The 13243-nt window shown below is 29.1% G+C and overlaps 1 protein-coding gene across 1 annotated transcript; it reads left to right on the top strand.

Annotated features, from left to right (window-relative positions):
* The first annotated feature begins 10606 nt into the window (after positions 1–10606).
* LOC133693205 (NDR1/HIN1-like protein 13) lies at positions 10607–11801 on the top strand. Its single transcript, XM_062114380.1, has one exon. The coding sequence runs from the start codon at positions 10769–10771 to the stop codon at positions 11540–11542; it is 774 nt and encodes a 257-aa protein (XP_061970364.1). The 5' UTR covers positions 10607–10768; the 3' UTR covers positions 11543–11801.
* Positions 11802–13243: the final 1442 nt, after the last annotated feature.

The raw sequence follows: 13243 nt of genomic DNA, 5'->3' as shown, positions 1-13243 counted from the left end.
AGCTGTTTGTTGCAGAAAAAAATGCATAAGGAAGAATGAGAAATGGAGGAGGGGCAAAAGGATGGTCGATCACCAGGTTATAAATTAAATATTATGGATAGATTTACTTATGGAATTATTCTGTCGAGTATTCTATCGGTTATTCTGTCAGTAAAAAGTGTCACATCACCATACAATTTGTCTTTTTGAATCCCACTACAATACCATTCATTATTTTATCAGAATATACCAATGGATTATTTTCGTTGGTATATTTACAAACAAACTTTACCGTTAATAAAGTCGTCGGTAAAAGTTACACATCATTGTACTTTTATGTCTTTTTTATTCCTTCTTTTCCCATTGCAATTCTCTCTATATATATTAACAAAATGTTTTCGTCAGTGTTTATTGATGGATATGACATGGAAAAGTCTATTGGTAAAATTCACCATAATCCATTGATGAATAAAATTTCGTTGATGTTTCTGTTTGTATTTACTAAATTTTTTATAGTGATAAGTCTATTTACCTCAAATATGGGTAGCAAGCATTTGCTTTTACAAAGACAAGGCTAGTGGTTATATTATTTTGAAAAATTAGGTATGTTGGCCTGAAAGGCCTTTTAATTTTGGCTAAGTCCTAACAAACTTAATAATGATTATTAAGTCCAAATATACATTAAACAAAAATATACTTGAAAATATGCTAACACCAAAATACATATTTTTATAAAGATACTAGCATAAAAAAAATGCAAATTAAGTTCTCTTTTTATTTTTTTTAAAACCTAATGATAAAAAAATGCTAAGACAAACATTTTAGTTTTTTTTTCTTAATAATGCTAAAACATGCAAGTTGTTTTTTTTTTAATGCTTGGCCATATAAAATTAAGTTTAAAAGAACTTGACATGGTGAAGCAGATAAGAAACTAATGTTGTAAAATAGTGTCATGGCCCCACACCATACCTCACGCAAGGTTGTCAATTCCATTCTGTTTTGTCTGAAATGACCAAAACATTTCATACCAATTTAAAAAACAGAACAAAACGGAATAATTTTCATCTCATTTTAAATCTCGATCCGTTTTGGATTTTTCAGCAAATTTCAACCGGAATGTTCCGGTTCTATTTTACATGTTTCGTTCCGGTCTTGAAAAGCCATTGAATCAAATTGAACCTGGTTCAATTTAATTAATTAAACCACCCAAGTATAAAAAAACTTTTTTTCATTACTATTTTCAATAAAAATGATATTAATAATAATATTGAAAATTATTATTATTATTTTCTTTAACAATGATATTAATTTTTTAAAATTAGATTTATTACTAATATATATGATTTATATTTGTTTTGTTTTTTTTCATATTTATACTTTGTAGGAATTTGAACAAAAAAAAGGATGTTTTAGATCCCATTAGCCTTGATAACATTGACCTAGTTTTATATTTAAAATATTTGTGTTAAAATATTTTAATTTCATAATATTTTAATATTTTATTTAAGTTGAATTAATTGAAGTTAAAAATTTATTTAATCTTGATTATTTAGAAATATCTTAAATTTTAAAATTATATTTGTTTGATATTGTATTTGTATTGTATAATTTATAATTAATTTATCTTGAATTTAAATTATGTTAGTTGAATTATATATATATATACCTATTGGCAATAAAGTGTAGTTATGAAGGGAAGGATATAAGAATTATACATGCAGTGGTAATGATAACCTATTGGCTACACAATGGCGAACACTGCTTCCTGTATTAGGTCTGTAAAAGAATCCCGGAGCCTTTTTTTTCCTTGTGCAGGTTGATAGCTTTGCGGATTTGAGAATCTCCCTTGCTGTTGTTGTATTTTCTCTTTGAAACTTTGTTGGCCAAGTCACTTCATTTTAAGTTGAAAACGAGGGGTCGAGGGTGCAGCTGATTGTGGTTTTCTATTTGACAGTTGTATTTTTGGTTTTTTTATTCATGAGAGAACACTGTGACTGAGGTGTGGAGCAAGACAGGAACGAATGGTCAAGTATTTTGTCTAACACCCCCCCCCCCCCCCCCCCCACCAGTGACATCCTTTCGGTTTTTATAGGGCAAACATGGGATCACCTCCCATCAAATCCGTCTTCCCTCTTATCTTGTTGATCTCTTTTAAGAGAGAATGAGATTCTCTCAACATCTTGATCTTGTTCGGCATTTGGTGAAAATGGGACACCAACAGTCCTGCCAATGTTGGAGCATATTTGATGGGAAGATTAGGTTGAATCTAAGTTGTTTTATTGGCTTCTCTAGCAACTTTCTCTGATTCAAAAGGAAGAAAAAAAATAAATAGTGGTTTCTGATCCAAAATGCTCCCATTACTTATTGAAACCCAATTTCACCTCTAATTAAGTCAATTAAACCCATACGTACAACTTCAATTTCTATTCATTTTCATAACTGAATCCTTATTAATTTTAACTAGAATCGACTTTTAAACTTTGATATTTATTCAATTAAATCCTTGATTGTACTAATCAAACCAATCCAAAGTTCAATTACATCCCTAAACCTATTGAATTTTGGAAGAGCTTAAATGGTTTAAACAAGGGCTAAAATGAAAGAAAAATAACGTTTGTTTTGATACATTTATTTTGGAAGAGCTTACATGAGGAAACATATCCCGATTGCTCATCTAATACATGTTCTATGTATTATAACAAGGAAATCACATGATTGAATCAATTATTTGCATTTTCCAAATGCTCCCATTACATAACAAAACCCAATTTCACCGTTTACAAAAGGTACATCCTTGTATTCACATCATAATACACAATAAATGTATCAAACACATTAAGTAGCATCTTTATTTCCAAGTTTTAAAAAATTTCCATAAAAAAAACACTTTTACACATTAACATCTTATCTCAACCCTTCTGATTCATGTTATATCGCCATATAACATTAATAGTCAGCACAAAAATCATTTAATATGACGAACTATTTATTTCCTTTTCCCTTAACATACTTTTTTTAGTGAAACTTTAACAATTGTTTTATGAGTTTCTTTTCAAATTTTTTCATTGAAAGTCTTAACCTAAAATCATTCATATCCTAAAAATTACAGGTCCTTCCCAAACTTGTGCATAATAGTTGGTCCTTTACATAACTACTTTCAATAGACTAGTAGTGTGGATGTATTTTGAATTTAGTTCATCATGTACACATTTGTATGGATGCATCGTATTTTCTGTAATTAAACTTAACTATATTATTAATAATGGAATTAGAACATGTGTAATCTAAATAGATAAGTAAATGAAGTTAGAGCACAATCGAAGCATATCCATGATTGTCTATTATTTAAGTCAGAATGTATTTTTATTATTTCTATAATTGTTCTTAGTTTATAATTTTTAAGCACCAAATACTTTTACAATTTTTATGTGAAGTATTGTAAGAAATGGATTTGGAGAATTGATTTTGTTACCGGAGAATGGATGTTAATTAATCTTGTGTGGAACATTTTGTTAATGGTCCAAGATGGTCGAACATGATTGTGATGTTAAATTTTTATGTGTTATGACATTATTGATAACGTGGTATGATCTAATTATAGAGAAAACTCAACTAAAATTTTAGTAGATTCATTAATAATGAATTCACATGACACATGGAATGGATGGGTTAGTAAATATATATAGATGTATATATTTACACACACACACAGATATATATATATATATATATATATATATATATATATATATATATATATATATATATATATATATATATATATATTATGAAGGAAATCGTAGAATTTGTATTTAAAAATTTAAGGATGTTATAATATGAGTCTTGGTGAGACCTAATGTTTTTTTTTTTTTTTGCCTTTATGGGTTGTGTTTTTGGTTTCCCCTTTAATATTTTTTGTTTAAGCCTTTTTAATGGATAGGCAAACAAGTCTTCTAGTTCTAAAGACTGACGTAAACCTAACACATGATTTTTATTTCTAAAATAAGTTTAAAAATGCATAGATAAGTTTTAATAAAGTTGGTGATGTTTTAATTAAATTTGTTTTCAATGGTTAGGGCAACGAGTGTTTGATGAATTTTTGTCAAGTTATCATATAAGTCTCTTAGTTTTAGGGACTAACATGGACCTAACACAATGTTTTTTTACCTTAAAATGATTCAAAAATGCATCAACAAGTTTTTCTCAAATCAAGGATGTTTTGGTTAAACTTGGTTTTAATGGTTAGGTTGAAAAGTGTCATAATCTAATTTTTTACCCCTATTTTTTTTAAAAAAAGAGAATTCTAAAAAATATTTCTTTTCAATATCAGTCAATTTAAATCATTTAATTATTATTTTTGTTTTATTTATTTAATTTTAAGTGTAAAATTAAGCTAGAAATAATAAATAATAATAAAATAAATGAAAATGATGTATAGATTAAAAATAGAAGAAAAAAATAAATTTGATGATAAAATTAGACAAATAATTGAATTTAACAAGCCTAGGAGTAAGTGCAAGAAGAAAAGAATTTATAAATAACTTTGGGTGTAATTGGAGGCTCAATCGAAAAATACTTATGGAAAAAAAGGATTAAATTGGCTTTAACTAAAAGAAATGAAGAACCAAGGACTAAATTTGAGAAGAAAGCCAAATTAAAGGTTTAATTCAATAAGATATGAAATTGAAGAGAAAATTAAATTGGCTTTAACTAAAAAAAAATGAAGAACTAAGGACTAAATTTCAGAAGAAAGCCAAATTGAAGGTTTAATTCAATAAGGAATGAAATTGAAGAGAAAAAGTAAGATTAGGGCAAAATTGGTCAACATTATATAATGTTTTAAATCAAGTACTAAATTGGAAAAGAGAACAAATTTAGGGATTTAAGTAACTCATTTAGGGATTGGATTAAAAAAAATAAAAACTCCAATTGAATGAAATTAAAAAAAAAAGAGCCAGGGTTTGTAATGAAAATGTGGAAGTATTAAATGGTCTAATTAAATTTTTATCCTACATTGTTCATCTTCCTAGCTAAAATCATAGATAGTCAACCCTTGATTATCATCTAAAAAACTCTGCCAATTCAATCCCAAGATTATAGACATTTAATCTAAGAAATCTAGCAATTAATCTCTAATTGATTCTTAGCCAATCAATTCCTAATTTTCAACAATCAAGATTGAAACTCGATTTATTGTTACAATTCAACGAAGAAGGTTAATGTAGAATAGAAAGGCTAATACTGAAAGAAGTAGTTATTGTTGTTGATGTTAGTTGGAGTTGAATAATTTGTTTAACACTTGATCAATTCTATTATAGCACATGTTGAAGTCTGTTAAAAACAATTAAAATAGTTAGAAGAGTTAGTTGAAGCTGCTAGATGGTAGGAAGGAAGACTACTTGTATATAAATAATAGATTATATAGTGCGTATTAATCAAGTAATGAAATAAGAGAAATTTTACTCTTTCTCTTTTCTTCTATATTCTTTATTTTTTTTTCTCAAAATCTTTCTTCTTTTCATCTTGGTAAGGGAGATCTTTAGCAATTAGTATTAAAGTAAATCCAAGCTCTTCAATCAACTAAATTTTGTTCAAAACTTAGAATAATGATGGAGAACAATAACTTAAAGGCTATGGAAGAACATTGTAGGAAACTAGATGAACAAATGCAAAATATTCATTAAGAACTCTAGGAATCTATAACTAATCATTAATAAAAGAGGCAAGAATCCATGGTAGAAAAAAGTAAGAAACATTGGTTAGAGCAAAGCAAGAGAAACATGTAGATAATATAGTAGGTCAGAATCACCTGAAGATTGGATATAACCTAGCATTACTAAGAGTTGATTTACCAAAAAAAATTTCTGAGATAATTCTAGAGGTTGGATAAGGAGGTGTAAGAAGTTCTTTAAGTGAGACTTTATTCCTATACAATAATAGGTGGAATTGACTTCATTGTATCTTGATGGAAAAATATTAATTTTGTATGAGAGGTATATGTGTTGAAGTGAGTTATTAGTTAACTATAAGGAATTTTCTAAGGCTATTTACAAAATATTTAATAGTGGAGATGATATAGTCAAAGAATTCAGTAAGATGGTGCGAGAAAGAAGTGTGGAGGATTATATGAAGAAGTTTGAAGAATTAAAATCTTTAATGATTGTATTGACCTTTCATTACTCGAGTCTTATTATGTTTCCACTTTTATTAATGGATTGAAGGAGAATAACAAACCAATGTTAAAGATTCTCAAACCAATGTCTTTGATGCTAGTTTTTGAACAAACAATATGGTAGGAAGAGTCTAATAATGCTATGGCAAGAAAGAACAACATTGTGCAAGGAATTAATGCTCCTTCTGATACTTGAAAGCTAACATGTAATTTTCCAATCAAGTCCTTCAATCATTCAAAGAATGAAGCATCAAAATATCATTTAGATACCTTGTATGTACAAGGAAGAAAACTAGGGCATTGTTTTAAATATGGTGATAAATATATGTCTGGACATTAATGTAATGCTAAAAGCATTACACATGATAGAAGGAATATATGATGAAAAGAAGGAATTTATGTAGGTGAAAGAGGGAATTGAAAAGGATGAAACTAAGGTGAATGGAAAAATTAAAGCGCACAGTTTATCACTAAATTCCTTAGTTGATAGTACATTACAATTAGAATTAGAGGAAGTTGTCAAGGGAAAGATCTTATTATTCAAATTAACAATGATAGTACTCATAGTTTCAATGATGAGTATGTTATTAAAGAAGTCAAAGTACTCATTGATAAAACTACTATATTAGTAATTATAGTAGTAAATTGCAATGTCATGTTATGTGATGCTTAAAATCCTAGATTTACTTAGTTTATGAAAGGTTATGAGTTTAAGAATGATATAAAAATGCTCAAATGAGGCATTTATGATGAAGTTTTGAAAGTAGAATGGTTGAGAATATATATTTGTAATTTCATTGAGATAAAATTATCTTTTTTTAAAAAAGAGAGGATGATAGAGTTGAAAGGTATTGTAAATGAAGCATGATTGTAGATGATGATAATGGGGAACGTACAGAAGAGTCTAAAGAAAGTTGTGTTTGGATTTGTGGGATAATGTTTCTATTTATATTTGACAAAAAAACTAAAAACTAAAAATAAAAATAAGTAGAAGCTACACAAGTTAAAACATTTTTAGAAGAATTTGCATTAATATTTAAACAACCAAAAAATCTTTCACCTGCTAGAAGATTTGATCATAAAATACCTTTGAAACTTAAAGCATAGCCTGTGAATATCATGCATTATAAAAGCTCTTTTGTACAAAAGAAAGAGATTGAGAAGATGGTTAAGAAGATGCTTATGAATGGTAGAATTTAGTATATTTTTAAGTCCTTTCATAACATTTATACTACTAGTAAAGAAAAAGAACAATTTTTGGAGATTTTATATGGATTATAAGTAGCTTAATATATTAACCATAAGAATAAGTTCTTAATTCCTTTGATTGATGATCTCTTAGATGAGTTGCATGGTTTTAAGTTCTTTTCCAAGTTAGACTTAAGGTTTGGTTATCATTAGTATGAATTAGTGAAAAGAATGTGAAAAAAACTTCATTTAGATCTCATTAAGGGCATTACAAGTTCAATGTAATGCCATTTGGTTTGACTAATAGATCTGCTACCTTTCGAGCATTAATGAACAACGATTTAAAGCTATTTTTGAGGAAGTTTATTTTGATATTTTTTGATGATTTATATCAATCTACAGTTTATTGAATTATATGTTAATTGAAAACTTTAGATGCTAACCAATTGTATACAAATAAGTCCAAATGTATATTTCGTGAACAATAGGTACAAATCTAAAAGATGATATAACTAGTAAGAAATTAGCCAAAACCACAATCTTTAAAGAAGATTGAAGATTGGAGGGTTCCTTAAACTTGCAGGTTACTATAGGAATTTTATCAAAGGATTTGGTACCATTAGCAAACCATCAATAGATTTAATAGAAAAGAATAGCTTTGTTTGGAATGGAAAAACTCAAGAAGCTTTTGATAAATTTAAAAAGGCACTTTATGAAGCTCTGAGTTTAGCATTGTCTGAATTTAATAAGACATTCATATTGGAGTCAAATACATGTAATACTAGATTAAGGGCAATACCGAGTCAGAAAGGGAAGCCTTTATCTTTTTTTAGCGAGGCATTAAGTCTTAGGCATACAAAACTATCTATTTATGAGAAAGAGTATTTGACAATTTTGATGGTAATAAAAAAAGAGAGTCATTACTTGAAATAAAAGCCATTCATTATTCAATATGATCATGAAAGTTTTAAACAATTTTTGGATTAGAAAATTCATACACCAATCTAAAAGAAATGATTAACTAAGTTGTTTGGATTAAGATATCATATTTTATATAGCAAAAGAAAAGAAAATATAGTTGCAAACTCTCTTTCTAAAAGGAACAATAGTGAAGTAGTTGATAAAGAAATTGGTAGTGTTGGAATGATAACTAAAATAATACCAGTATGGTATGATGAAATTCATGCACTTATATGCACTTATATGATGAAATTCATTATCATGACTGTGTTTAACAAGAAGGAGATTTGAACTATATTCCTTACGCTTGAGTTTGAAATAATTCTTAAAGTCTTTACATAAGAGTGATAGCTTCTTAATCATTGTTGCCACTAGAAAGCACTCACTCAACATTATTATTATAATTATTTTGCTTGAATCTCATGAAAGCTTAAATAGAGATTTTGGACCCGACTAATTATAAACTTAGAGGCCATCATTTTGAAGTCTAGAAACTTGTGAACCATATATTTTTTTATATCAGCATCCTCAATCTTATACTTTTTATCCAAGGATTTCCACAATACTTTAGCACTCTTGATTGGATTATACATCTTATACAAAGTGTTGTAAACCCATTAAGAAAATATTTATTAAATATAAAGTTTGAATGCTTTCATTCATGCTTTTACCATAAAAATAGTGGTCAAATCTCATTCTCTTTTATAAATAAACATTTGCCTCTTCTCCTATAAAAACTATACAACGTTCAAAGTGATCAAGTAGAATAAAATCTTTTGCTACTATCTTTTAAAGTCTACACCACTTAAATTCTCAAGATTTTTCCTATACAGAGCATATGAAAGAATTAGGTTAGCCAATAGGGAAACTAGGACAATAAGGGCTAGTATGGAACCAGTGCATTAGTATTATTAACACTAGTTTCAGTCATATGTTATCACAATAACATAATAAACTACACACACACACACACAAGGAAAGGTACACTAATAAAATTAAATAATCAAAACAAATCACACATACATTCTTATATATAAGTACATACACTATTAAATTTGAAAAAAATAGATTGCTTTCACTGGGATTGTAACCAAGCACTTTAATTAAGGAGAAATATATATATATACATATATGTATGTATTAAACATAAGGTATCAAGAGCAATAGTTGTTGTGCAATAGTAAAAATCTTCTAATTATGATCCATCTAAGTTTGATTCTCAGAAACTGTACAATCACTTATTTATCTATAAGCAAAAGTACAAAATATATGCATATATGCACACAAATTGAAATCAAAAGCACAAAATAAGTTTGGCTTGTAAACCCTGGTTTCAATATTATTTAGGGAATTGTAAATTCAAATATATCATACTCATGCACAAATAGAAAAAAGATGATTAAATTATTTTAATATTGTTGTTCTTTTATAATGATCTGGTTTATACAAAACATAAAAGACATATAAATCGACATATAAAAGAAAATTAACTTATGAGTTTGTTAACAAATTACCAGCTTCAAAATTTAGATTGAGATAAAGATTAATTCTCATATCTTAAAATAATTTATTTCATGTCCTTTGATATTTGTAATGTAATTGTAATATTGTTTCTCAAATCTACCCAATATTATATTCTCAATAGCACAAATTAACAAGGATAAACTAAAAACTAATTTTATAAATGTTTATCTCCATAAGAAGGAACACAAAACATTTGATAGAAGAAAAAAAATAAAAGAGAAGAGTTTTAGAAAGACAAGAGTTACTATGAATATTTTTTAAATTTATTTGGAAAGCTCTTTTTATATAAACAATTCTAATAATTAATTCTAATATTTTTTTATTTTAAAACAACCTATTTTTATTTAAGAGAAAATTTAAAAAAACACAATTTTATTTTAAATAGATTTTTAACGGACATAATTTTTCATTCACCATTATAAAAGATTATTGGTAATATTATGATGGAAATAACAAGAGATTATGATTATTTAAAATAATATTATCATAGCAGTATTTTTATATTCAATGACATGAGTATTTTTTTTTTCTTAGAAGGCATAAATTGCTCTTTTGAGTATTTGTTTTTTTATTCAATGATAAATACTTTTCCATATTAGATTGGTATATTTAAAAAAAAATAATAATTTTTTTTAATGTCAATCAAATAAAAAATAAATCTTCTTGATCTTTTCAAAATTTATTGCCTTTCATTGATTTGACGTCTCAAATCATTCTCCACAAACTGTTGCCTAGAATAGAATTGACCCAGTAAACGGTGTCTAATCATGGCCCAGTGCCATCCCAACTAAAAATAATCTCAATAGTCAAAATAAGTGATCCTCCCTATCTCCTAGCCTCCCTTAGACACTCGCCACACAAACCCTTTTCCCATGGATAACTTCAATTCTCCAATCCACATGCACCACCCTCGGCCTCCTCAACACTGCTGCTCCCCCTTTTCCAATGACGGAGCAGGTCCCAACAGTCCCACATTCTGATGCAATCCCTAAAATTCATGACCCCGTTGCCACCTCGAACCAACCCTTTTTTGAGCCTGGCACATACGTGATCCAAATTCCTAGAGATCAAATTTATCGTGTTCCACCACCTGGAAACGCCTCGGTCGCTCAACGCCAAAGAAATCCCCATCAAAAGAAGCACAAGTCATGTTGTGGTTGCTCTTGCTTCTGGTGTTGTTTTATTGCCATTGCCAGTGGTATTGCAGTTGCTGTTACCATTGTAGGACTCTCTTTTATTTTACTCAAGCCTAAGGATCCCGAATTTCAAGTTCAACGCTTTGTCGTAAAAAAACCACAAGTTTCCAAGAATAAATACTCATATACAAACTATGACATCAGGCTGAATGTTCATAACTCAAATCGGAGATCAAGCATTTTGTACCAGCAAGGTGGTGCTGTTTCACTTTCATTTAGGCAACAAAATGTTGCAACCGGAAAGTTTCCAACTTTCCACCAAGGTCACAAAAATTCAACAGATATTGGAATAGTCCTTAAGGGGACTGGTGTTGGGTTACCTAAGGATGTACAAAATAGCCTGAGAAATAGAAAATCAAAAGTACCTGATTCGTTTTCTCTCAAAATGAATGTCCCAGTGAAAATGAAAACAAGTGGTTTCAAAACTGGGCTTGCAGAAATTGTAGTTACATGTGATTTCACGGTGCAATCATTGGCACAAGACACGCACATACTTTCTCATGAATGTCAAACCAATCGCTAGTCAAAGCATCGGCAGTGGTCGATCCAGTTTGCAGGGATGGAGGTGGTGGAGGAGGAGATGCTTAGTGTTTTGTGCGAAACTTGTTGATGCGAAAGATTTTTTATGTAGGTAATTCATTTTGTTACAAATTTTATTGGATACATGTTTAATGTCTTAGATGGGAAAATTGCTGGCAACATTTGTCGCTGAATATTCAGTTTTCCTATCCTAAAATTGTACCATAAGAAATAAAAAATGATATGGAGACATTCTTCCTCTATGTTCCTTACTCTTCTTATATTAAGATCACAACAACAGCTCCTTCTCTACGTATATTAACCTAACACGCCATCACCAGAAATATGAATTCACCATCAAGCATGAGCATCTTCTAGTAGATCTAGCCAGAAACAAACTAAAAAAAACAGACGCAGCTTTGAAATAGCAACGGAGTAGATGTAACTTGTATGTTCTTTTCGAGGCCAGAACAAATAGTTTCATTGAAAAATATGAACCAGAGAGAAGCATTGGGCTAACTCCAGATGCAGACAAGTAAAGTTAAATTCAATCAGGATGACTATGTTTTCATCACAAAAGCCCAATAGCCAGAGTAGCCCGCCCTCAAGAGCCTAACACTCTAGAAATGGACCCCACCAAGAAACGTCGAGAAGCCCTCCTGAAATGTGACAAATCTCTGACCACCATTTGAATCCATGAGATCGAGATGGTTAAAGAAGAAAGCGCCGCACCTGCTCTCAATGCGACCATATAGCCACGACAAAATAGGATCATGCTCTGAAGCAAGGGAGTTAATAAATGAACCTCAGCATCTACAGGCATGATTATTCCTTCTGATCCAACCATAATGGTTATTTCACTGTAGAGCCAATAATATATTCAATCATTACATGGACTCTCGTGTGTACTTCTCATCTCTCTCTCTCTCTTTTCTTTTCAAATTAGCTTAATAAAAGTAAAAAATTAACAAGATAACTTTTTCTTTAAAAAAAATTTATTAAAATAATATATTTTTATCTTATCATGTTTTAAAAACGTGATATTTATTAAATGTTATTATTTCTAAACGCGAGAAGATCATTGTCATGCTTTAGAATAACGATATATAGTAAATATCACGCTTCTGAAAAGCAACAAGATGAAAGTTCAATTATTTGACTCAATTTGTCGGCTCAGTAACCAGTCAGTTCACCAATATTCACACAATAGTTTTTCTCTACTTTTCAATGTCAATGATATAGTCAGACTTGTGATAACGAGTGATTTGGAATAGTTATGTGTGAATCGGCCATAACTAAATGAAGATCTACTCAAAACAGATTATATGGATGGCATAATAGAGGCATTTAAGAACTAGTGAGGCAAGTTTAGGCCAAAGAGAAGGTTTGATTGTGTTAGATTAGAATAATAGAGCAAAAAGACCATTGCTTTTGATTTGACTATTTGATTAAGCTTAAATTTTTATAAGAGTTTTGGGAAGCTTTTTCCTATAGTAGCCATTACTTTGCTACGCGAACCGTCAAATATTTAAATATAAAAAATCTCACCGGAGGCCCCTAGTTTTGATATTTTTGAGATTTTTCTTGTTATTTTTTAAACCAGTCGATCATTTTCACTGACCATTATGAACCAGTCAACCTATTGAGCTAGATGATAGAATACTTTACCTTGTCACTTTTAGAAACGTGACATTTACTAAATGTC

This window comes from Populus nigra, chromosome 5 (assembly GCF_951802175.1).
Source record: "Populus nigra chromosome 5, ddPopNigr1.1, whole genome shotgun sequence".
Taxonomy (NCBI): Eukaryota; Viridiplantae; Streptophyta; class Magnoliopsida; order Malpighiales; family Salicaceae; genus Populus; species Populus nigra.
Note: the sequence above shows the minus strand (reverse complement) of the source record. Positions and strands in the feature narration are given on the sequence as shown.

Excerpts from the sequence above, each read along its gene's own strand:
- LOC133693205 (XM_062114380.1), top strand. The coding sequence starts at position 10,769 with ATGACGGAGCAGGTCCCAACAGTCCCACATTCTGATGCAATCCCTAAA.